This window comes from Phyllopteryx taeniolatus, chromosome 16 (genome assembly GCF_024500385.1).
Source record: "Phyllopteryx taeniolatus isolate TA_2022b chromosome 16, UOR_Ptae_1.2, whole genome shotgun sequence".
In the NCBI taxonomy this organism is placed as follows: domain Eukaryota; kingdom Metazoa; phylum Chordata; class Actinopteri; order Syngnathiformes; family Syngnathidae; genus Phyllopteryx; species Phyllopteryx taeniolatus.
This window is the reverse complement of record NC_084517.1, coordinates 1,031,959-1,055,432: the sequence shown is the minus strand read 5'-3', so window position 1 is coordinate 1,055,432 and position 23,474 is coordinate 1,031,959. Positions and strand designations below refer to the sequence as shown.

The window sequence follows — 23,474 nt, the reverse complement described above, 5'->3', positions numbered from 1 at the left end:
CACATGCGCGCGCAAGCACACACATACGCACGCACACACACACGTACTGTGGTGTCTCGTCCAACCACTATGGAAAGGAGTGACGAGATATGTGGCACAGAAATCAAAAGGAAGAAGAAAGTAGCCTTGACAATGCTAACTAATGAGGGGCCGTTAGGGACATTATTCAGGATTGGCTCTCACACTTACTATTCAATGCTTTCACACTCACAAAAACTACTCAAATGCTCTGATTCGCACGAGTCTTGCTACCATTAACACAACGCAAATGCTCTCATTGACACTACTCAAATACTCTCATTAACACTACTCAAATGTTCTCATACACACGTGTCTTGCTCTCATTAACACTACTCAAATGCTCTCATACGCACGAGTCTTGCTCTCATTAAAAGTACTCAAATGCTCTCATTAACACTACTCAAATGCTCTCTTACCCACGAGTCTTGCTCTCATTACCACTACTCAAATGCTCTCATACTCAAGAGTCTTGCTCTCATTGACACGACTCAAATGCTCTCGTTAACACGACTCAAACACTCTCATACACACAAGTCTTGCTCTCATTAACACTACTCAAATGCTCTCATACACACGAGTCTTTCTCTCATTAAAAGTACTTAAATGCTCACACTAACACTACTCAAACACTCTCACACGCACGAGTCTTGCTCTCATTAACACTACTCAAATGCTGTCATACACACGAGTCTTGCTCTCATTAACACTCCACAAATGCTCTCAATAACACTAATCAAATGCTCTCATTAACACTACTCAAATGCTCTCATACGCACAAGTCTTGCTCTCATTATCACTACTCAAATGCTCTCATACACATGAGTCTTGCTCTCCTTAACACTAATCAAATGCTCTCATTAACAGTACTCAAACACTCTCACACTCATGAGTCTTGCTTTCATTAACACTACTCAAATGCTGTCATTAACACTACTCAAATGCTCTCATACGCACGAGTCTTGCTCTCATTAACACTACTCAAATGCGTTCACGCGAGCACGTCAATCACATCACGGCTTGTGATGGGCCAACCATTACGTCCTATCCTACAGCACTTACACATTAAAAGCAGCCATTTTACATCAATGAATAAAAGCGTTATTCTAACACAGTAATCAACAAGTATACGACAAAAAAAATATTGGGAGATCTATTTTAAGATAGATAGATAGATAGATAGATAGATGGATAGATGGATGGATGGATGGATGGATGGATGGATGGATGGATGGATGGATAGATAGATAGATAGATAGATAGATAGATAGATAGATAGATAGATAGATAGATAGATAGATAGATAGATAGATAGATAGATAGATAGATAGATAGATAGATGGATGGATGGATGGATAAATAGATAGAGGATTTGAGTAAGTATGAGAGTAAGACTCGTGTGTATGAGAGCATTTGAGTAGTGTTGATGAGAGCGTTTGATTAGTGTTAATCAGAGCATTTGAGTAGTGTTAATGAGAGCAAGAGTCGTGTATATGAGAGCATTTGAGAAGCGTTAATGAGAGCAAGACTCGTGTTTGTGAGAGTGTTTGAGTAGTTCTTATGAGAGCCTTTCAGTAGTTTGTGTGTGTGTGAAAGAATTTGAATAGTAAGTGTGAGAGCTAATCCTGAATAATGTCCCTAATGGCCCCTCATAGTCGTGTGGTAACTGAAAAATACAGCGAGGTAAAAGGAATTACAGCCATGTTTCTTGGAAATACAACAAATACACACCTTCATGTAAACTGTTCCGTGCGTAAATCCAATGCGTTATTTCCTAGTATCGATACAATTGATTAGTTACATTTTTAAAAATAATTTCAATCGATATATTTTTGTTTGGAAGACTACCTTGCTGAGCACTGATCGACCCAGTAGGATTTTAGGAATATGAATTGATACATCGATTTAATGAATTAATATTTTGCCTCGGGATATTTTTCATTTGTTTTTCTATTGTTTTGTATTGAAATGCAATTAAATGCATTTTACCAAAGTTAACAACATTGCTGTCTGTGTCAATTATTTGATTCAGTCCTCCACTAAAATCCATTTAAATTAAACCATGTTACTTTTAGACTCTAGTCAAACCGTAGGCATGTGCAGAATTAAAATGTTTTTTTGTTATGTTTTATAATGATTACCTTATTTTTACATGTAACAATGTTTAAAAAATATATTGTAAATCACCTTTTATTAAGCTATCTTCATCTGGAAGTAAAATAATGATTGTAAAATAATGTGTGCAGCGTATTGTTCTTTTTACATCTTAATATTAATAGGCTTTTCACGATCAGGATTTTTGGGGCCGATCACCAATCACCGATCAGCGTGTTTAAAAAAATGATAACCGATCACCGATCTGATCACAACATGGAGCAATGTGTCTATTTAAATGACCTGTTCCTTTGCTGTATATACTTGTGTAATTAATTGCTAAAAAAATTATATTTACAATAAATAATGTATCTTTGTTCATCTATTAATGCCAGTGAGGCATAGTGACAGACAGAACAAATGAATGGTCTTCTATTAAATGGCAGGAAGTACATACAATAACTAGAAGGTGCAATTCCTGGAGAAATTGCATGATGCTGCAATGATTGCAATCATGCGCTTGAATTAGCTGAACACGTAGAAGTTGGAACGGTGGGAATCGGTTGAGAAATAAGGACATTATGGCAAAATTTGTAAAAAATTAGTAATTTCTGGCTTCTATTTTTAAATTTTGTGAAATTTCAGGAATGGGTGTTCACAGGTTGGTTTGAATGAGCTGAATGATCTGAACATGTAGAAGTTGGAATGGTGCAAATTGGTTGAGAAATAAGGAAACTGTATAAAAATGTAGAATTTGTCTTATTGTGGCTAAAATGCGAGTATTTCAGTGATGCACAGTGTAGAATGTCGGTAGTGTGGGAATGTGGGGAATATGGGGAATGTGGAAAACATGTTGTAAGTGGAATGGTTTGAATTGGTGAACAAATGTGGAAGCAGGGGGGAACAAGGCAGAATAGAGTGGAATGGGGAAGAGTTTGGGTGTTAAAATAGTAATATGTGGGTGAAGAATGTAGAATGTGGGTAATATGGGAATGTGGGGAATACGGGAATATGTGTTGAAGAATTTCTGAATGAGCTGAATGTTTTAAAAGTGAAAGAGAATGATGTTAAAGTATTTTGTTGAAAGTGTCATTGGAATGAATGGGAATTTTTTGGGTGTAAAATGTGGAATTGTGGGTAATCTGAAAAGGTTTGCGTCTTAGATGAGTAATAGCACGTGTCGTGTGAATTTTTCGAACATGTCGAAGTTGGAACAGAGTGAATCGGATATAAAATGGCGAAGGAGAAGCCCTTCAAAAAAACGCGGCAGAATAATAAAAAGAAAAAAGATAAAAATAAAGGTAGAATAACATATGTGTGAATTCTTGAGCATTCACACAATTAATGTATCCACTTTTTTGACATTTTTTTTTGTTGGTGTGCTGTGAGATTTTTCAATTGTAAAATATGTTCCTTGGCTCCATAATATGTGGAAAATCACTGGTCTAGTCAGATCGTTTATTCTAATCAGTCAGATCAAACCAACATTACAACATGACAGAAATAATGGGTGCTAACTTACTGTAATTAAATTACTTTATTGTAATTCAATTACTTCACCCACACTGAAACTTTAGAGCATGATTCGACAGAACGGCGGCATGTTTACTAGGTTGCTAGGCTACATAACGTTTTGTTGCTTGCTTATGAGCCGTATCATATTAAAGGTGCGTGAACATACCTCGAGCAAGCCTTAAACGAACGTCATCTCCTGTCCTGAGCACCGGTGACCACCAACACACGTTTTTCCCCATTTTGTCCTTATAATACAGTCGGCGCGATCCACTCTTGTTGTCGTCGCCACGGTAACGAGTGTATCCGGTCGCATTTGACAAGATAAAGCCCAATGATCGTAAAAAAACGGGATGCGGTGGTATCGGAATATAAGATTTTATTGTAGTAGTCTGACATAGTGCAATCGTGAAAGAGCAAATTTGTCTTGTATCTGATTCGGGCATTACGTGTTGTCTGTCTCAGACGAGTTGTCTGTCCCACACCGCCGACGTCATTGATCGGATCGGCAAATTATGACATTAAAGCCGATCATCATAAACCCCAACCCTGGCCCTAAACCTAACCATAAAAAACTTTGTTGTTTTTATTTTGTACAAATGTGATACACGTTTGGGATGGTCATATCATTACATCAGCGGAGCCTGCCCTTCCCTCGACACAGGAGCCAATCATGTTGCAGTGGAGCGTGTCCGGCCTAGAAACTATGAGAGAATCCTAACAACGTGTGTACATCTTGTCAATCCCCATGACCATACCTCAACAAATGCAAGCTACTTATCAAGTCCTTATGGTCACGAGCTGTGGGTCGTGACCGAAAGAACAAGATCGCAGATACAAGTGGCCGAAATTAGTTTCCTCCGCAGGGTGTCCGGGGTCTCCCTCAGAGATAGGGTGAGAAGCTTGGTAATCCAAGGCAGTCGAGCCGCTGCTCCTCCGCATTGAGAGGAGCCAAATGAGCTGGTTTAGGCATATGGCCCCTGGATGCCTCCCTGGTGAGGTGTTCAGGGCATTTTCCCACCGGGAGGAGGCCCTGAGGATGACCCAGGACACTCTAGAGAATATGGGCCAATCCCAATTCTACCCCTTAGCCCTTCCCCTTCATTTTAGCCCTTGGTTTTGCGCTTGGGCGTAAATGAAAGGGTATCCCAATTCCTATGGAAAGGGCTAAATGCTGTAAAGCCTTTGAAACCAAGTGTGGTCGGGGAGCTCACTTGAAAGCGAGGGGTATAGGACTCCACCCCCACTTGCTTACAATACAACCGTTTTCTACAACAGCACACAAACCTCCTGAAATAAAAGCCCAGTGCCAAAATGACCACCGTAACAAAATGCAATTATAAAATTCCTTTTTGAAAAATATGAACAAAAACGGCATGAGACTGAAAAATATATATATATATATTTTACAGCTTTCCAGTTAAAATCTAGATACTGTTTAGTAGTGGTAAATTATATTATTTCTGTTTCATATATATGAACTATATTTTTATTTGTTTGATACATTTCCTATATACATATTTTAAATTTTGCAAATAAAAAAATCTGCAATACTTAGAAGTAAATAATCACACTATTAACATTATTTCATAATATGGAAATTCTCCCAAGTGTCAATAACTGTATGTTCTGTAAATAAGTGTCTTTTTGATAATTGCATGCTTCTGTTTTACCTCCACACCGTAAATTATGAGTTGCCTAACTGATAATCATTGTTCCAGTGACAATGAAGTTTTTTTTTGTACTCTATTCTTCCATCCATCCATTTTCTGTCCCGCTTATCCTCACTAGGGCGTGCTGGAGCCTATCCCAGCTATCTTCGGGCGAGAGGCAGAGTACATCCTGAACTGGTCGCCAGCCAATCGCAGGGCACATAGAAACAAACAACCATTTGTGCTCACATTCACACTTACGGGCAATTTAGAGTCTTTAGTCAACCTACCACGCATGTGTTTGGGATGTGGGTGGAAACCGGAGTACCCGGAAAAAACTCACGCAAGCACGCGGAAAACATGCAAACTCCACACAGGCGGGGCTGGGATTTGAACCCCTCAGAGCTGTGAGGCAGATGTGCTAACCAGTCGGTCATCGTGCCGCCCTATTCTATTCTGGTTGAGGTATTTTCTCTTTTGTGTGTGTGTTTACAAATGTCTCCATATGTGTTTTGTGATGGTTTTCGTTGGTGTTATTTATTGGCCGACATTAGGCCATAAAGTCAGTTTGTCAAAATATTTTCCTCTCAAAAATATTTTTCTCGAGTAGATAAAAATGAAATATAGAAATATATGCAACTTGTCATGTGGTAGGAAATATTTATTCTAACCAATTTTAAAATACTAGTCACCAGTCAAACAGACACATTTTATTTACATTCATTTGACACAAGATGGCGTCTTGGAAATGTAAACAATTGTCGCATCTGCCTACGATACAGCCAGCAGGAGGTAAGGAGTGTTGACATGTCGTCCTAATTCATAAGGCTAGTTACCCCTTCATCTTGTCCCTCCAAATGAAGGGCTAAGGGGAAGGGGTAAGACGAAGGGGAAGGGATAGAATTGGGATTGGCTCTAAATCTCCCGGCTGCCCTGGGAACACCTTGGCACCAGGAAGAGTGCGGGACGAAGTGGCTGTGGAGAGGGAAGTATAGTCTTCCCTGTTTAAGTTGCTGCCCCCGTGACCCGAAGTGGGAGAAAATGGATGGATGGATGGATGAATTACAAGATGTATGTAATTGTAATCCATTACATTACTGGAAGAAAATGTGAAATTAAAATATAGTTTCTTTTGGAAGTTTCCATGATTACAATTTTAGTTACGTTTGAGAAATAGCCGCAAAAGCTCAATTTTTTTTTCATATCACTTCCTCCTTCTAAAGCCGATGCTTGTGATATGTGCCATTCTACCATCGTCTCAAACATGACATAGTTTTTCCAAGTATGACATTGAAGCGCCATCTTGTGGTGCAATCTTTTAGTTTGTCTGAGATTTTTAAAAAGTTTCTTTGATTTTATTCCACTTTTTTTCCCGAAGAAACATCCAAGGGTACTGTTGATGCATTAATTCAAAATGAAATGGTCAATGGGAAATGGATGAAGAAAAGTAATCCAAATTTAATTAGTTGTATTACTTTGACAAACTAATTGAAAGAGTTACAATACTATTACATTTCGAACATGGTAACTTGTAATGATAATCAATTACATTTACATAGTTAATTAATTAGGCGGCACGGTGGCCGACTGGTTAGAGCGTCAGCCTCACAGTTCTGAGGTGTGGGGTTCAATCCCCGGCCCCGCCTGTGTGGAGTTTGCATGTTCTCCCCGTGCCTGCGTGGGTTTTCTCCGGGCACTCCGGTTTCCTCCCACATCCCAAAAACATGCATGCATTGGAGACTCTAAATTGCCCGTAGGTGTGAGTGTGAATGGTTGTTTGTTTGTATGTGCCCTGCGATTGGCTGGCAACCAGTTCAGGGTGTACCCCGCCTCCTGCCCGATGACAGCTGGGATAGGCTCCAGCACGCCCGCGACCCTAGTGAGGAGAAGCAGCTCAGAAAATGGATGGATGGATGGATAGTTAATTAATTAATGTATTTATTTATTAACATCGTATTATAAAATTATAGGTTTACTATTCATCAGCACTTCAATATTTGTACATACAAACAAAGCGGGTGTGATATATACTAATTTTTCCTGCAGGTCATTGTTGTTAGGGTTTCCCCTCACATGGCCGTTATGACTGCAAACCATGTAAATATATAATCATTGAATCATAGTATTACATATACACAACAAACTAATGAGCTAGTTTTGAAATCAGAAGTCAAGGAAAATAGTTTGTTCGGTTTTTCAATTTGGTGACAAAGAGTGCTTGCAATACCTCGTTTTTACAAGTTTAGGCAGTTTGAAAGTTTTGGTACACATTTTTGGGAAGAAACGCGAAGTAGACGCACATGATAAACTGTAGCCGGCCACATAAAATGATGCGGCGGGCCAGTTCTGGCCTTTGGGCCTTGTTTTTGACAAGGTTGATAACTATAAAGGCAGATACAAACAGGGACATTTTGCTGCAGAGAAACAATGCTATAAGTAGGCCTATTACATTTATTAGTATATAGTGTTTTAGCCCTAACAAAGTGGGACCTGGAAATTATTCTGTCAACATGACAATATATTGTAGGCTACCTTTTTACATCATGTTCACATTTAATATGTCTTATTATGTATGTTAATATGTCTTATTTATAATTATAATTGTCATAATGCCAAACACCAAAACCGCGACAGTATACAATTGTACCGCTTGAGAAAAGCATTTAAGTTAAACGTGAAACCTCCGAAAAATTATGATGACATTTGAGCGGGTCGGGAATCTGAGGGTTATATTTGTTTGTTTGGTTTTTTTGTTTGTTTGTTTTTACGGGGGTCCTTGTGACATCTATTTTCATTAAAGGAGACATTTGAGGGAATCATGCATATTTGACCAATCTGTGTTTTTTACAGGTCTTACGAAAACGAAATATATTTCCTCTCAACTCTCAAAATACTTTCCAAAGTTGAAATAAAAACCACGATCACCTCCGTTGTTTTAAAAGGCCCAAATATAAATTGACGGTGGTTATTTCTTTTTCCTACCTGATATTTTCAATTTCGTCTTTGTTCTTAAGCCATGGATTCAGCTACTAATTCTACTGTAAAGATTCGGCCACGCGCATAATTAAAATAAAAAGCGGACGAAAATTGGGATAATTATTTCAGTTAACCGCCTCCTTCCCGAAGATAGCTGGGATAGGCTCCAGCACTCCCGCGACCCTTGTGTGACAGTGTTCGTGTCACATTCAAATATTCATGATAATACTCAAATGTGACTATTTTAACACAGTTGTCTTAATTTTAATAAGCTGATATTGAGATTTTAAAACCGTAAAATAGTAACATCCTGCTATCGTATTTTAATAAGTTATCTGATTACTCTCTTTCGCTTTCTCTCATTCTCTTCATCTCTCAACGTGCGCGCGTACTTGCGTGCGTGCGTGCGTGCGTGTGTGTGTTTATGTGTCCTATAAACTACCAGCATGAAGTCCTATTAGCCAGACTGAAAATGTAAAATGGTTGCAGAACATTACATCACTTTTCGTAGTAACTTTAGAAAAAAGGGTGTTAATTATGCATCCTTTCTTTTTTTTAAACAAATAATTATATGAAAACATAATATAGTTACTTTTGTTAATTGTCAAATATTTTCATCAAACATGCGAGGTAACCAAGGGAGCAGGAGTAGAAATATCTTGACTCAATCCCCATACACCACCGCCTAGTTTCGTAAGATTTTGAATTCGCAGCCCGGCCTATATGTGGTTTGGAGGATGCCACTCATATTTAAATGTCGACCCGAAAAAGAAAATTTTCTTTGGGAGACTGCAGCAAACAAATGTGTCATTATTTCGTATATTTTTGACCTACGTGTCCCCCCCCCCCCCCCCCCCCCCCCCTTGTCCCCCCTCGTTGACTTAAGCTCGCAAAACCCATTCTTCCTCGCTCATATGGACAAGATGCATAGCCTACCACATATCAAGGGCAAAAGTGTAAATTTCTTCGAATATCTTTTGAGCTTGCCTACCAACGGAAGGTATCAACTTGAGGTGGAAACGGGACTACTAAATCTGAAGGATAGATGCATGGAACGAATTCAATATCAAAGCTAAACGCTTGGAATCAGAAGCGCAACTCACGTTTAACTCGGGCGCCATGTTGGGTTCAATGTCCACTCCTCCTCCTCAAAGCCATGCGTGCCCTCTTCCATTCCCATCATCTCCCCTCGGCAGATCTGAAAGTACCCTCAGCCTTATACATAATAAATAACCACGATGGTCCAACGAGATATGCGGAGCTCACATTTAAGGGCGTCAGATGTAAATGAAAGCCAACATTAGATTTACCGCACAGATTAGCAGCCTGTTAAGATCAATAATTCAAGACCGATCATTTGAGAAAATACCAAGACTTAACATTCTCCTTTGATAAGAGGTCAGCAGCAAGTCCAGAATCAAGTGGGCCCACTGGTCCGATGTTATTGCCCCGCACCAGCACCATCACCAAAAAGAAAAAAAAAGATTGTATCCCTTGAATCGGACAGTCAGCGTGAGTTCGTGGGCCTTTTATTCCCTTCCACGGAAAAAAATGATATCCCGAAGACTTCCACGGAGATCCCCCACCCAAGAGGTGTTAACACGTAGCAGCCTGACCGCTGAGTGAGATGTGCCCTTTTCCCGAGCAGAAATAAGGCTGCAACAATCCCAGTACTAGTGTTTACAGTCTGCACTAGTGCAAGTCATATATCAGCACTATAAAACCTTAAGCAGTCGCCATGAATTTTATTATGGTTTAAAAAAAAAAAAAAAAAAAAAGTTGAAGAAGTGGGTTGCCGGCAAAGGCAAGGGCATGACCACGTGGCCTGGTTTAATGGTGCTCGTTAACAAAAATGACTGTTAATATGCCAATAAAACAATGTCCGGGAATTTTTATTTTTTATTTTTTGAAATGCAGAAGGTGATAAACAACTATCACGGAGAAAAATATATATTTGAATTTTCTTAATTCGAACATTTTCATCGGTTGTACATGAGTTAATCTAACGTATATTATTAGATTTTTTAAGGAAAAGAAGAGGAAATTATGTTAGTTTACCATATTTTAATGACGTGCAACCGAAATTTAAATGCTTTTTATACGTGTATTTTGCCGTGCATGGGTAGTAAAAAAAGTCGTTTTGAAAAAAACTTGTATGCTTCCGAGTCCACTCTGATGTCAAATGAGATTGATTTCGAGCATGCTGTGAGTGCATTTGTTTTGATTTGGATATGAATTAAATAAATCATGAATAAACACATTGGCCGTAGATTTTTAAAAACAACAACTGCGCAATTATCCGCCGTCATCCTGGAAAAAAAAGTACTTAATTTTCGGTTGCACGTAATTAAAATGTGGTAAACTGATGTAATTTTCCTGTCTTGCCCTCGAAAATAATCAAATAAAATATGTTTGTTTAACTTATTTTATGTACAACCCACATGTTCAAACTAAGTAAATTCATATGACTTTTTTCAGTGTACTCAGTGAAAAAGTCTTAATTTTACCTAAATATTGAAGACGAACTGGCAAAATATTTTATATATTACATGATATAAACGTGAAAATCTATGTGGGCATCGAGAACCCAATGTATTCGAGGGGGGTGTGAGAGGGGTTGATTTACGCTCCACGGAAGCTTTAACCCTTTGTCGGAATCGGCCAATCAGTTTCTCTGAGAATGAAAGCTGCAACACTTGTTTCACTGGAGAGCAACTTGCTTAGAAAAAAAAGGGGGGGGGGAGCGAGAGATGCAGAGAAGGGGGGGGGGGGGAGGCAACGAGAGAGGCGAAGTAGCAAAGGGCAGATGAGGAGAAGAAGGGAGAGAGAAATCTCCGAATGTCTATCTCCTTGTTCTCCATTTAGTGAACTCGTCGTGTTTCACAGATAATGTCCGAGAATGTCTATTTCTGGGACTCTGAGCAACTATTACGTGGACTCCATCATAAGTCAAGACAGCGGTGAACTCCCGACCCCAGCTCATTTTCCCAGCGTCCAATATTCCGGCTCAAGCTCTGCTGCTGTAGCGGGGGGAAGACAGCCCGGCTCCGCAGCACCGTCGGAGCATCCGATCCCCGACTCGTATCCATCCTGCAGCTTCCAGCCAAAGCCTCCGGTCTTCTCATCACCCTGGAGTCCCTTCAGTCCGCACCACCATGGCGCGAGCGGTCTTCCGACGGTCTTTCACCCATACCTACAGACGCAACACGTCCCTTCCACGGACAATCGCTACCTCCGCACATGGCTGGAATCCGCACCGCGAGGCTCCGACGGCTTACCGGGCCAGCAGGGTCAGAGCGGCCATGTCAAACTGGAGCCCCAGATCAGCCACCTAGGCGTGGAAACCCCACCCAAAATGCAGCTGGAGAGCACCACATACATCCTGGAGTCCAGATCCACGGCACCACCGGCCGCCATCCCCGGTGCGGGTTTCGGAGAAAACAACGACTCTTGCGAAGGGAGCGAAGACAAAGGGGGCCTAGATCAAAGTAAGTTATTAGTGCAGGAAATAGCACTTTGTAGAAAGACACACGGGGTTTGGGGGGAGAGATTGTAAATGCTTTTAATCCTGCTGTAAAACAAGAACAAAGAGCCAAAGCCACTTTGTGCTCTTTAGGTTTACAGCTACCCACAGCTCATGGCTACAGGAGTTGGTCGCGTGGAACGGACTTCTTCTATCCTATAGAATCACGACAAAACATTACATGTGATGATTAGGTGCAACATTATCCACCCGCAGAGAGCCCAAACTTCTCAAACTAGAATCTACGATAAATTTAAAATGTATTATTCTTACAAATGAATTATTCGATCGCTCGCTCTATCGCTGTTTTATGTGTCTGTGTGTGTGTCTTGTCTGTCTTTCTGCTTCTCTCTTATTCTCTCCCTGGAACATTACATAGTTCTTGGGAAAAAAAGTAAATTAAAGGTATTTTTTAAATTATTATTATTATTACTAGGAGCCTGGATATATTTATTATTATTATTATTATTATTATTATTATTATTATTATTATATTTTTTTAAACTAAACCTAATACATCATAACTTGACCCAGGTTCTGTACCTGCGTCAAAGTCACCTGACATTGACAATGTAGGCATAGGAAATGAACAGACAGCAGGTAAAACGCAAAATAGTCTTTTAGCTTCATCCTGTTTGTACAGAATCTCAATATTTTTTCCTTTATCACAAACTATTTTTATCTTAAATATGCATTTTACTTTGTAAAAAAAATCAGCCTATTATTGCAAAAAATGAAATGCCCATGGAAACCTTAAAACTTTAAAATGTCAATGTTCGAATTTTTTTTTTCAAATATTTCCATTATTATGACTATGATTAGTATTATAACGATTGTTAGTGTTATATTATAATTTGTTGTTATTGTTGTTGTTATTGTAGCAGCAGTAGTATAGTATAGTAGCAGTAGCAGTAGTAGTAGTAGTCAGTGTTGGGGAGTAACTAATTATATGCAACAAGATTAAATATTTTAATTGGAAAATGTACGTAGTTGTAATTCATTGCATTACTGGGAGGAAATGTGCAAGTGGCTTTTGTAAATTTCCATGATTACAATTTTAGTTACACTTGAATAATAGTCGCAAAAGCTCATATTATTTTTCAAATCACTTCCTCCTTCTAAAGCCGTTGCTTCTACTTGGCTCTCTCTGGTCACGTGACATTCTGCTGTCGTATCAAACATGGCATATTTTTCCAAATATTACCTCAAAGCACCAGTTTGTGATGCAGGCTATTAGTTTGAGATTTTGAAAAGATTGGACTCTTGGTTATATCTTTTAACATCCATCCATCCATCCATCCATCCATCCATCCATCCATCCATTTTCTTCCCCGCTTCTCCTCACTAGGGTCGTGGGCTGCTGGGGCCTTCCCCAGCTATCTTCGGGCGGGAGACGGGGTACACCTTGAACCGGTTCACGCTCACATTCATACCTACGGGCAATTTAGAGTTTCTAATTAACCTACGATGGATGTTTTTGGGATGTGGGAAGAAACCGGAGTGCCCGGAGAAAACCAACCTTGGCACAGGGAGAACATGCATATATATATATATATATATATATATATATATATATATATATATACATATACAATATGTGTATATATTTATGTATATAACAAACACACACAATTTTTTTTTATTATATACTGTATTTACATGGTGGCACGGAAGACGACTGGTTAGCACATCTGCCTCACAGTTCTGAGGACCGGGGTCCAAATCCCAGCCCCGCCTGTGTGCAGTTTGCATGTTTTTGGGATGTGGGAGGAAACTCGAGTGCCCGGAGAAAACCAATGCAGGCACGGGGAGAACATGCAAACTCCACACAGGTGGGGCTGGGATTTGAACCCCGATCCTCAGAACTGTGAGGCAGATGCTCTAACCAGTTGTGCACCGTGCCACCAAAATTTAATCACATGTAATTAATTATATTAATTTGAGAAAGTAATTGAAATTACAATTATATTTTCAACAGGGTAACTTGTAATTGCAACCAACTACATTGTATAACTACATATTATTTTTCAATTGGCCATGCTTGTTTGTGTCCTGCAACTGACTGACAACCTCTCGTCCAAAGTCAGTTTGGGTAGGCTCCAGCTCACCCGTGACTCAAATGAGGACAAGCGGTAGGGTTGAATATTGGATGGATGAATATTGGGAAGTTGATCAGTCAGGTCATGGATTATTTTTTATACTTCTTCAAGGCCAAATGATTTTCAAGCATCCATTTGATCCATATGATCCATCCATCCATCCATCCATCCATCCACCCAGCCATCCATTTTCTTCCGCTTATCCAAGGTCGCGTCATGGGGTCAGCCGCTTTAGCAGGGAGGCCCAGACTTGGCTCTCCTCAGCCACTTCATCCAGCTCTTCCGGGGCATCCCGAGACGTTTCCAGGCCAGCGGAGAAACGTAGTTCCTACAACGTGTCCTGGGTCATCTCTGGGGAACACCTCACCAGGGAAGTGTCCAGGAGGCAACCTAACCAGATGCCTGAGCCACGTCATCTGACTCCTCTCAAACGAGGAGCAGCCGCTCTGACACTGAGGCCCGTTTTTTTCTTCTTAGCAACGTAGATCGAGAGCTTTGCCTTTCGGCTCGGCTCCTTCTTTCCACAATAGACCGATACAGAGTCTGCATTATTCTACAAAATGTAATTATTATTGGTGGATCAAGACCTATCCCCTGGAATGATACACTGTATGGGTCCTGCAGCGTCTTAACCATCCCATTCCGCAGTGTCAAAGGGCATGTCAGTTATGTTGTATTTTTTTGTGTGCAAGTTTTAACTTTTATATAAATGTTCATAACAGTTCTCTATATATGTACAGTAGATATACTGTATATGTGCATGTAGAAGTACTGTTGCTCATATCCATATAATCATCCACATTCATCCCAAACTATCCTGCCTAGCTATATGGTCAACTTGTGGCTATTTTGCCCTGGTCTGTGGAATGGTTTGACATTTTGGAGAGGATGCTTATTATCTGTCTTTTTGCATCATAAGAAAGTCACTACTACTCTCGTGTAAGTAGCAATTGCCACCAGCTGGATTGCTTGGCTGCATTCAAAAGTAAACATAATTGATATACATACTGTTGTGAACATTATAGTTTTAGTCCTTTGTAATGTTAAGAAATTTAAATGTGTAACAAGTGCATCTTTGGTCAGATGTGTTTTTTTTAACGTCTACATCAATCAATCAGTCCATCAAACTTCATTTGTAAGCGCTACACAAAGAGCTCTACATAAAGTAAAATATAAATTAAAGCAAATGCGCTGCCACTTGTCCACAAGGATGCCAACATTCCCACACAAACAAGTTAAAAATAATACCATAATGACCTAATAACCTCTAAGGTTTTGTGGTTACCAATGGTGTGCAATGAACTACGTTGCAGCCCCTCAATTGTGCAGTCTAATCACAGCAGTAAAGTTTTGTTTGGTCACTCTTTTTTATCTGATAATTTTATAATCAGTCCAGAATAATGATTCTCAGTTTGGTACGAGTAACACTAGGGGTTCGTCCACTCCCTCTAGTCGTACATGAAAGATTCTCAGCCTAATTACTTTCAGTTGTATTTAACTTGTTTTCTCCGGGCACTCCAGTTTTCTCCCACATCTCAAAAACATGCATTAATTGGGGACTCTAAATTGCCCGTAGGTGTGAATGTGCGTGCGAATGGTTGGAAGGATGGATGTATTTAACTTTTAAGTTAAACTGATTTACATTTAACCTTTAAGAACTGCTTGTTTTTACAGATAGATTTATCCATCCATCCATCCATTTTCCGAGCCACTTCTCCTCACTAGGGTCGCGGGTGTGCTGGAGCCTATCCCAGCCATCATTGGGCAGGAGCCGGGGTACACCCTGAACTGGTTGCCAGCCAATCGCAGGGCACATACAAACAAACAAGCATTCGCACTCACATTCACACCTACGGGCAATTTAGAGTCTCCAATTCATGCATGTTTTGGGGATGTGGGAGGAAACCGGAGTGCCCGAAGAAAACCCACGCAGGCACAGGGAGAACATGCAAACTCCACACAGGCGGGGCCGGGTATTGAACCCGGGTCCTCAGAACTGTGAGGCTGATGCTCTAACCAGTCCTCCACCGTGCCGCCCAGATAAATTTAAAGGTCCCATATTTTGGCTATTTAGACATTCAAAGAGTGACTACCATGGCCCTAGCATATAAGTGTCAATTTCATTAAAAAATAAAAAAATAAAAAATAAAAAAACACCTTAGTTTTGTCCAGAAAAGGCACCTCTGACAGCTACTTCTGTTTGACCCAGTTTTGTATGCGCTTTGTCCATATTTGGCTAAGACCACCCCCTTTCCTCTGATTGGTTGCTTCCCTGTAGAAGAGCTACTTGTCAGAGCGCACGTTTGTTATGTTAACAGTGCTAGCTCTGAAAAAGAAAAAAGAAAAAGAAGGCGGAGTGACGTAGCTAAGATCGATAAATTCCAATTACCTGATTTCAGGCCTCTTGTCAGAAAAGCGTCTGGAACTCAGGAATGCAGGGATGTTTTTAATTACTGAGGAACCATAGAGACAATATTACATCCCAAATACTAGAAAAAGTTGGTCTGACAAAATATGTCCCCTTTAAGTAAAATTTTTATTCAACCATTATGTGCCTTGCATTTTAAATAAATCATTATTTAAGTACAGTTTTTCACATTTTTATATTTAAACACAGTGGTGATGTTCAAACCGAATAATGCACAGTGCCGTACATTATTAGATATTCTTTTTAGGAATAAAACGTCTGTCTCATTTTGTTGAACACTTAGACCTGCTACGCTACTATATTTTAATGTGGGTCATTATGGTGGTAATTGGAGCACACACACACACACACACACACACACACACACACACACAAATATATACATATATATAAATATATAACGACACAGTTCTGAAGACCGGAGTTCCAATCCCGGCCCCGCCTGTGTGGAGTTTGCATGTTCTCCCCGTGTCTGCGTGGGTTTTCTCCGGGGACTCCGGTTACCCCCCCGCATCCCAAAAACATGCATGGTAGGTTGATTGAAGACTCTAAATTGCCCGTAGGTGTGAATGTGTGTGCGAATGGTTGTTTGTTTATATGTGCCCTGCGATTGGCTGGCGACCGGTTCAGGGTGTACCCTGCCTGTCGCCCGAAGGTAGCTGGGATAGGCTCCAACACGCCCGCGAACCTTGTGAGGATAAAGCGGTACAGAAAATGGATGGATATATATATACTGTATGTACGTGTACTGAAATTATGACTCCACAACTGTGTTGATGTAGGCTCATGAGAGAGACTGCAGAATGTTCCGATTTAACATAGCATCGGTGTTATATAGAAACGTTCTAGGTTTGGTGATTTCCCCAAAGGTATAGCACTTCTCAAAATGGACACTATATGAGTAGAACAGACCATAAGCAAAGAGCTACCTTTCAATACACCACTCTAATTAAATTGACAATTTGCAACAGATTATTTTCATCTTACTGGTGCTGGGCAACCATCAAGAATAAACTCCAATATTCCACTTCAATCTTTGTGCTGCTGTTACTGTTGCCGGCAGAGCTGGGAAAATTATTATCTCTGAAGTTTATTAAGTTATAAAAGGGTGACCAACCCTATTAATTGGCGTGCTGCCGTTGGTGGTTGGGTGAAATGTACAAGGGTTGGGGTGGAGAGGGAGCATGATAAAATACGACAGAGAAATGTAATAACATGCCTTGGGATATATGAGGGGTCAGTTTCTCGAACTATTAGGGTGAAATTGCAAGTGGAGGGAAAAAGAGGCGAGAGATAGGATGCAATGTTAATGCGATCTGGTCACTGTTTCCATGCAAGCTGCATCCATCATGGTGGAGACATGCAGATAAAGAGACATTGGTCAGCAATTGAATTGTTCATGTTGCACAGCCACAGGCTATAACAGGCTGGTTTATGGGATCGGTATCGGTCCTTCTATCTACTGTATGTGTCCGTCCATGCCCCATCTCAGCTGGACATAGGCTTTACTAGCTACAAGAACCTCAAGACACAAATAGAGCATCATATTCTCTCTGTCTGCCTGTCAAAAGATTTCCTGTCCTCTCATCCTCAGAACTACACCATTCTCAAGACCGTTCTGTCATCCTGGGTGACAGCCACAGTTGTGGCACAGTTTACACAGTAATGGATTGTTCTAGAAGTGATTATACACGGCTGAAAGCACACACTTTACAGAGCGACACAAGTACTGCACACCCCCAGTCTCGTTATCTATCTTCTGGTCACCTCCCTACCAGGCATTATTTTCCCCGAGAAAAAATCAATAACTTACGTTTTCGCCATGTCGGAGGAAATTGATTACGCACCGTATTACAGACGTATTAACTGATTGTGGCCACTAACTGTTGCCGAAAGGTTTAGAGTAGCAGAGATAGGAGGCTTCTCTGAGATGTTTCGCTACAGTGTGATGAAATTGCATGTTGATTTGTTAAAAACATTTTTAATCCATACACTCTTCTCCTGTTAGGTTGTGTAGTTGACCAATAATTTCTTTTTCTTTTCCTTGCTGTTTCCACACGCATCTTGCCAGTAAGGAATCGATCCTTCAAAATTCTCTAATACTTTAATTTACTTGACTAATCTTCCACCACATAGTTATTATAGAGCAGGGGTGTCAAACTCAAATTCACAGTGGGACAACATCACGGGCCAAACTCAATATTTAATGAAAAATCACTGCGATGTGCATGTTTCCCTTCTCTCCAGAAATGTAGCGTTAAAGTTTATCATGTGACAAAAAAAATACAATTTTGCTTAAATACAGAATCTGGAATAAACAAACTTTAATATTATAAACACGAGAAATCAAATTTGCGATAGACGACATCAGTGGTATTTCTTTTTTGTATTTAAATAGATAACATAAATTATTCTGTCTCTGCAGCTTCTATTTATCTATCTCCAGCTACATTTCTTTTTGGTGTAAATCTTTTTTCAAAGGGCAACAACAAAACAACACAAAAAAATGAGAATGTTCTTCAATAAAAATCCAAACTTCAAACTATTAACAGTCCCTGCCTAGGAGTTGATAAAGGGCAATTCAATTATGTTATATTCTTATTTACAGCCACGTTGCTCCGCACACGACAAACAAGTCTGTCTATTACATTAGTGAACAGACATTCTGCCTCCCACCTGTCTTGTAAGTTAACCGTTTTCCATCTTTTGTTTGGACATTTTTGGGAAGGGGAAGTGTAAATTTGCTCGAGGAGACTGGTAGCATAGTTGCTAACGACTGCAACAGAAAAGGAAGGGGCACTCGCCGGTGGGATGGGCCAACACACTAGCAAAGCATTCTGGGATTTGTAATATTAGTGGCGCATGTGCTATATACTGGCGGGCCATCTCTAATACACATTTGATATGGTCTTGCGGGCCAAATATAATTACATTGTGGGCCAAATTTGGCCCCAGGGCGTGAGTTTGACATATATGTTTTATAGGGATAATTGCCTGGACTGGTCACCAGCCAATCGCAGGGCACATATAAACTAACAACCATTCGCACTCACAGTCACTCCTACAGGCAATTTAGAGTCTTCAATTAACCTACCATGGATGTTTTGGGATGTGGGAGGAAACAGAAGTACTCAGAGAAGACTCACGCAGGCACAGGGAGAACATGTGAACTGTGAGGCAGATGTGCTAACCAGTTGTCGACCATGCCGCCATTATTATTATTATTATTATTATTATTATCTAACATTGTCATCTATCAATCGCAAATGAAGTATGATGCATTTTTATTTTGACTAGGCACAGAATATGTTTAATATCAGTATTAACTGGAAACTGTGTGCTTCCAAAATATATGGAATATTTTCAGAAATCTACACGCCCCTAATAACACAGTCTGCATTATCATTTGTGTATAAAAGACAAATATCACTTTAAGTATGATTTAAGACTGCTATCAATGGCTCTATACCACTGCACATAGTTGATTTAATTTTCTGCTTGCTTTGTTTGAATTCAGAATTCCTTTTACACTACAAAGACAATTGGTGTCTTGCAAATATCAAGCAATGGGTGAGAGACCTAAAGGAAGGCATTAAAAAGCACGGGGACTTATGTGTTTCATTCAAGCTCCAGTTTGAATGCAGTGGTCCTCTAGTGGTGTCAAATAAAACAGCCACTGATATGCTTCTGTCAGAAATGTGGCCCCATTGACACAATAGTAATCAATTGTAAATATGATGTGTTGTAGAGGAAAACAATGTTGTTGTTGTTTTATCTTAAAGGTGATAAGATAGCTTTCTGCTTTCTTTCAATGCACACATGCAGAATAAGTCTAATGACTTGTATTCCTTGCATACATGTTATTCCTCCAGACGACCCCTCCGCCAACTGGTTACACGCGCGCTCCTCCAGGAAGAAGAGGTGCCCGTATACCAAATATCAGACGCTGGAGCTAGAGAAGGAATTCCTGTTCAACATGTACCTGACGCGCGACCGGCGTCATGAAGTGGCCAGAGCACTTAACCTGACCGAGAGACAGGTGAAGATCTGGTTCCAAAACAGGAGGATGAAAATGAAGAAACAGAGCAAGGATCAACCCAAGGATTAACATAATTTGCACAAGCGTGTGCATGCACTTAAACTACCGTACAGACGGACTTGGTCCACGCTCACACTTAAAGAGAACGCAGAGTCAACGTTGTATGATTAGTACACTCTAATAACAGTTGGGTGAAAAACAACCCAATTTGGTTGAATTTTAACCCAATTACTGGGGGAAAAAGCGACCAACTACTACTTCGGTCACTTTGACCGGGGTTATTCATTTGGCCCAACGTCTTGGTTTAAATGAGAAACCCAAATTGGATAAATTAAAATAACCTGACATTGCAGTACAGACCAAATTTTACAGGTGGTGAAATTATCCTTTAATATACTGTATACTACCAAAAGTTTAGTTACAGTTTACTGACTACAATGTAGGGTTACTGAAAAAAAAGAATATTGAACACAGATCTGTTGAAAAGAGGTGAAATGGTCCTTCACTGACAATTACAGTTTTAAAGCACTTCATCCATTTAGACTCAACCAATTTTAAAAATGGCTTCCAAATAAATCCTAAAATTGAAAAATTATTTTGTCGACTGGACTGCTGTACAACAGTATGACAGTATGTGCTGTGTACGTGTGTCATGGTCGCCCACCATACAACTTTTTCAGCGTTGCGCATGCGTGATAATATCCAATTAGGTAACTCAAAAACTCAACAATGGGTTAATTCGACCTATCAATTTGCTGACTCTCTGAAACTTAACCCAAGCAATATGACCTACTCAAAATAACCCAGGAATTGGGTTAACATACAGGATTAGCCGGTATTACCCAATAAATGGTTAATTTCTCCCAACAATTTGGTTACTCCAAGAAAAATAACCCAAAAATTCGACCCAACACAAACAACCCAGGAACTGGCTTAATGAAATAACCCAAGTGTTTTTAGAGTGTAACATGACCCGCAACCTCAAAGGAAATAAGAAAACATGACTGCTGATTCCTTTCTGTTTCATTTCCACCAATGATCATTTTTGTTAGCTATGCCTTACAGAATATCAAGTCTGCAAAGCTTGTGAAAATTTTGAATCATTATCTTCTTCAAAATTGACGGGTACAGTATATCCTCATGGAAAGAGATCTGGATTTGGACAGAATATGACACGTCCATGCACTTTTAGTATTTACTGTCGTGTCACTCGCATCAAGGCGCATGAGGTGCTGAAACCAGGGTTTCACGTGGTCATCAATAACACACATGCAGACTATGACACTCACTAACGCGAGTGTTTATCTTTTGCATGGGCTTATTCTTTTTCTAATAATTCCATTAGAATGGACCAGTTGGCACACGTTGATACATACTCTCAGTTTAGTCTTTGCAATGAACAGATTTTGTGTTGTATCATCTTACAAATGGACAGCTAAAAAGCTGTTGCAAATGTAATCTTATCGACCCGTTCTTGAGTCGCTGTGGCAGGCACTCATTTACATAAATTATAAATTATTGATGTTTCATTTGTTGGAAAATGTAGATTTAAAAAAATCTCGTTGTTGTGAGCCACAGAGGTAATGTGTCAGTCTTTGGTTTGCCCAGGCCACATACAAGGGCTGTTATGTTTGGGGCCTGTCTTTAAAAGGAGATGCTGATTTCACATTGTAGTACAAGCGAACCACACATTGAAATAAATGAAATAATCTTTATTCAATGTCACTGTTGCATTTTAATAAAGGCGCTCTATTTTTATACACTAAATATGTTACATCTGCTATGCAAGTAATTTCAAAATGCAACATCAGACTGAAGAAAGGGCCAATACTTTTAAAGTATATTTATCAATCGCCTTATCAATGTTATTTTTCTGATAATGTCATGTTTGGGGCTGTATAAGTCAACATCATTCAACTAAATCTACACCAGTTTTATTGATCTGAGAGCTGATGAAAAAGGCCACGTTAGAAGGTCATCTTGTTTTATGATATTTGAAGTGTCATCGTATTTAAATGGCATTCGGTGGCAGTTTTACGGGCGGACCATAAACAAGACATTGCAGCGTTGAAGACAAGGCTCTTGTCCATTACAAGTCTTTACAAAGACAAGCGCTCGATACAGACACTTGATGCACAGCGTCACATCCTATTTCAGGTTTAAATGTTTATGTTGTTTATGCATGCTTCAAATCGCTCTTATATCTCGTCAACTCTTTGTAAGTGGCGAAAATTCGACAGGAAAATGCTTGCAAAAGATTTACCATATTAAAACTGTTTAAGAATGTGATTGTTCTAATTTATTGTACATAACGTGAGTAACTTCTCTTTTTGAGAATGAGTCAAATTGTCTAAATTTGTCCTCTTGAGAAACCGAATCCTAATTTCCTCTTCAAATTGTCAGATTGATTTTTTCTTTTTTCTTTTTTCTTTGTTTTTTTTTAATCTAAACTATCTGTTCTCTAGTCAGTCATGCTTCTGCATGATGTGATTGAAATTTGGACACTGAGAAGACGGTTTGACTGACATAAAACATTTATTTAATATAAAGTATACTTTCAATTATTTTCTCCCCTTTAACAATGAGTCATATTTAAACTGTTATGATTGAAGGACAACGTTTACACTTTTTGATAAATATGGATTTCGCCATTATAGTTTTAAATGGGGCAAATGTAATCTACGGTTGACAAGTGTCCCGCTTAATTTGGAGTTAGTTTTCAAGTCCCTTCATGAATGTCATCGTCTTTCCTTTTTTCAGTGTTGTCACTTGTTTCTCTAATGCTGAATTTCTATTAAAGAAGAGACTTAATTACGGCAGTGTTTCCTTTGATTGCTTTGCACACAGCTAATTTAATATACAGTAGCTGAAAAGAAATGGGAATGGATTGAGTGTGAGGTTTATTAACAACCGGGGGTTGCTATAAATATACATTTCAGAAACCGTACAATTGCTTGGTTGCAAATTGAAACAGCCAATGAAAATAATGCTGCTCCATTTTCTATTCCTCATCAGGTTTTATTTGGTATCTTATCTGTGGGAAGAAATGAGGGGGAGTGGAAAGACGTGGCTGTAAACGACCGCAAGTAAGAGGGAAGGAGAGGATGAACCAGCATGTGTTTAAAATATGTCT

At 39.5% G+C, this 23,474-nt stretch overlaps 1 protein-coding gene and 1 long non-coding RNA gene across 3 annotated transcripts in view; one reads left to right on the top strand and one right to left on the bottom strand.

Annotated features, from left to right (window-relative positions):
* Positions 1-9,985, bottom strand: part of LOC133466424 (uncharacterized) — a 40,907-nt gene extending 30,922 nt beyond the window's left edge. Inside the window, exon 1 of the long non-coding RNA XR_009784934.1 lies at positions 9,356-9,985. This is a non-coding gene — a long non-coding RNA (uncharacterized LOC133466424). The remainder of the gene's footprint in view (positions 1-9,355) is intronic.
* A 1,016-nt stretch (positions 9,986-11,001) lies between these two features.
* Positions 11,002-23,155, top strand: hoxb9a (homeobox B9a). 2 transcript variants are annotated; one of them, XM_061750276.1, is made up of 2 exons: positions 11,002-11,740; positions 20,175-23,155. In XM_061750276.1, the coding sequence occupies exons 1-2, from the start codon at positions 11,152-11,154 to the stop codon at positions 20,408-20,410; spliced, it is 825 nt and encodes a 274-aa protein (XP_061606260.1). In that variant the 5' UTR covers positions 11,002-11,151; the 3' UTR covers positions 20,411-23,155. The 2 variants fall into 2 exon arrangements, with proteins under 2 accessions (XP_061606260.1, XP_061606262.1); XM_061750278.1 differs by lacking the exon at positions 20,175-23,155 and adding an exon at positions 14,083-14,843.
* Positions 23,156-23,474: the final 319 nt, after the last annotated feature.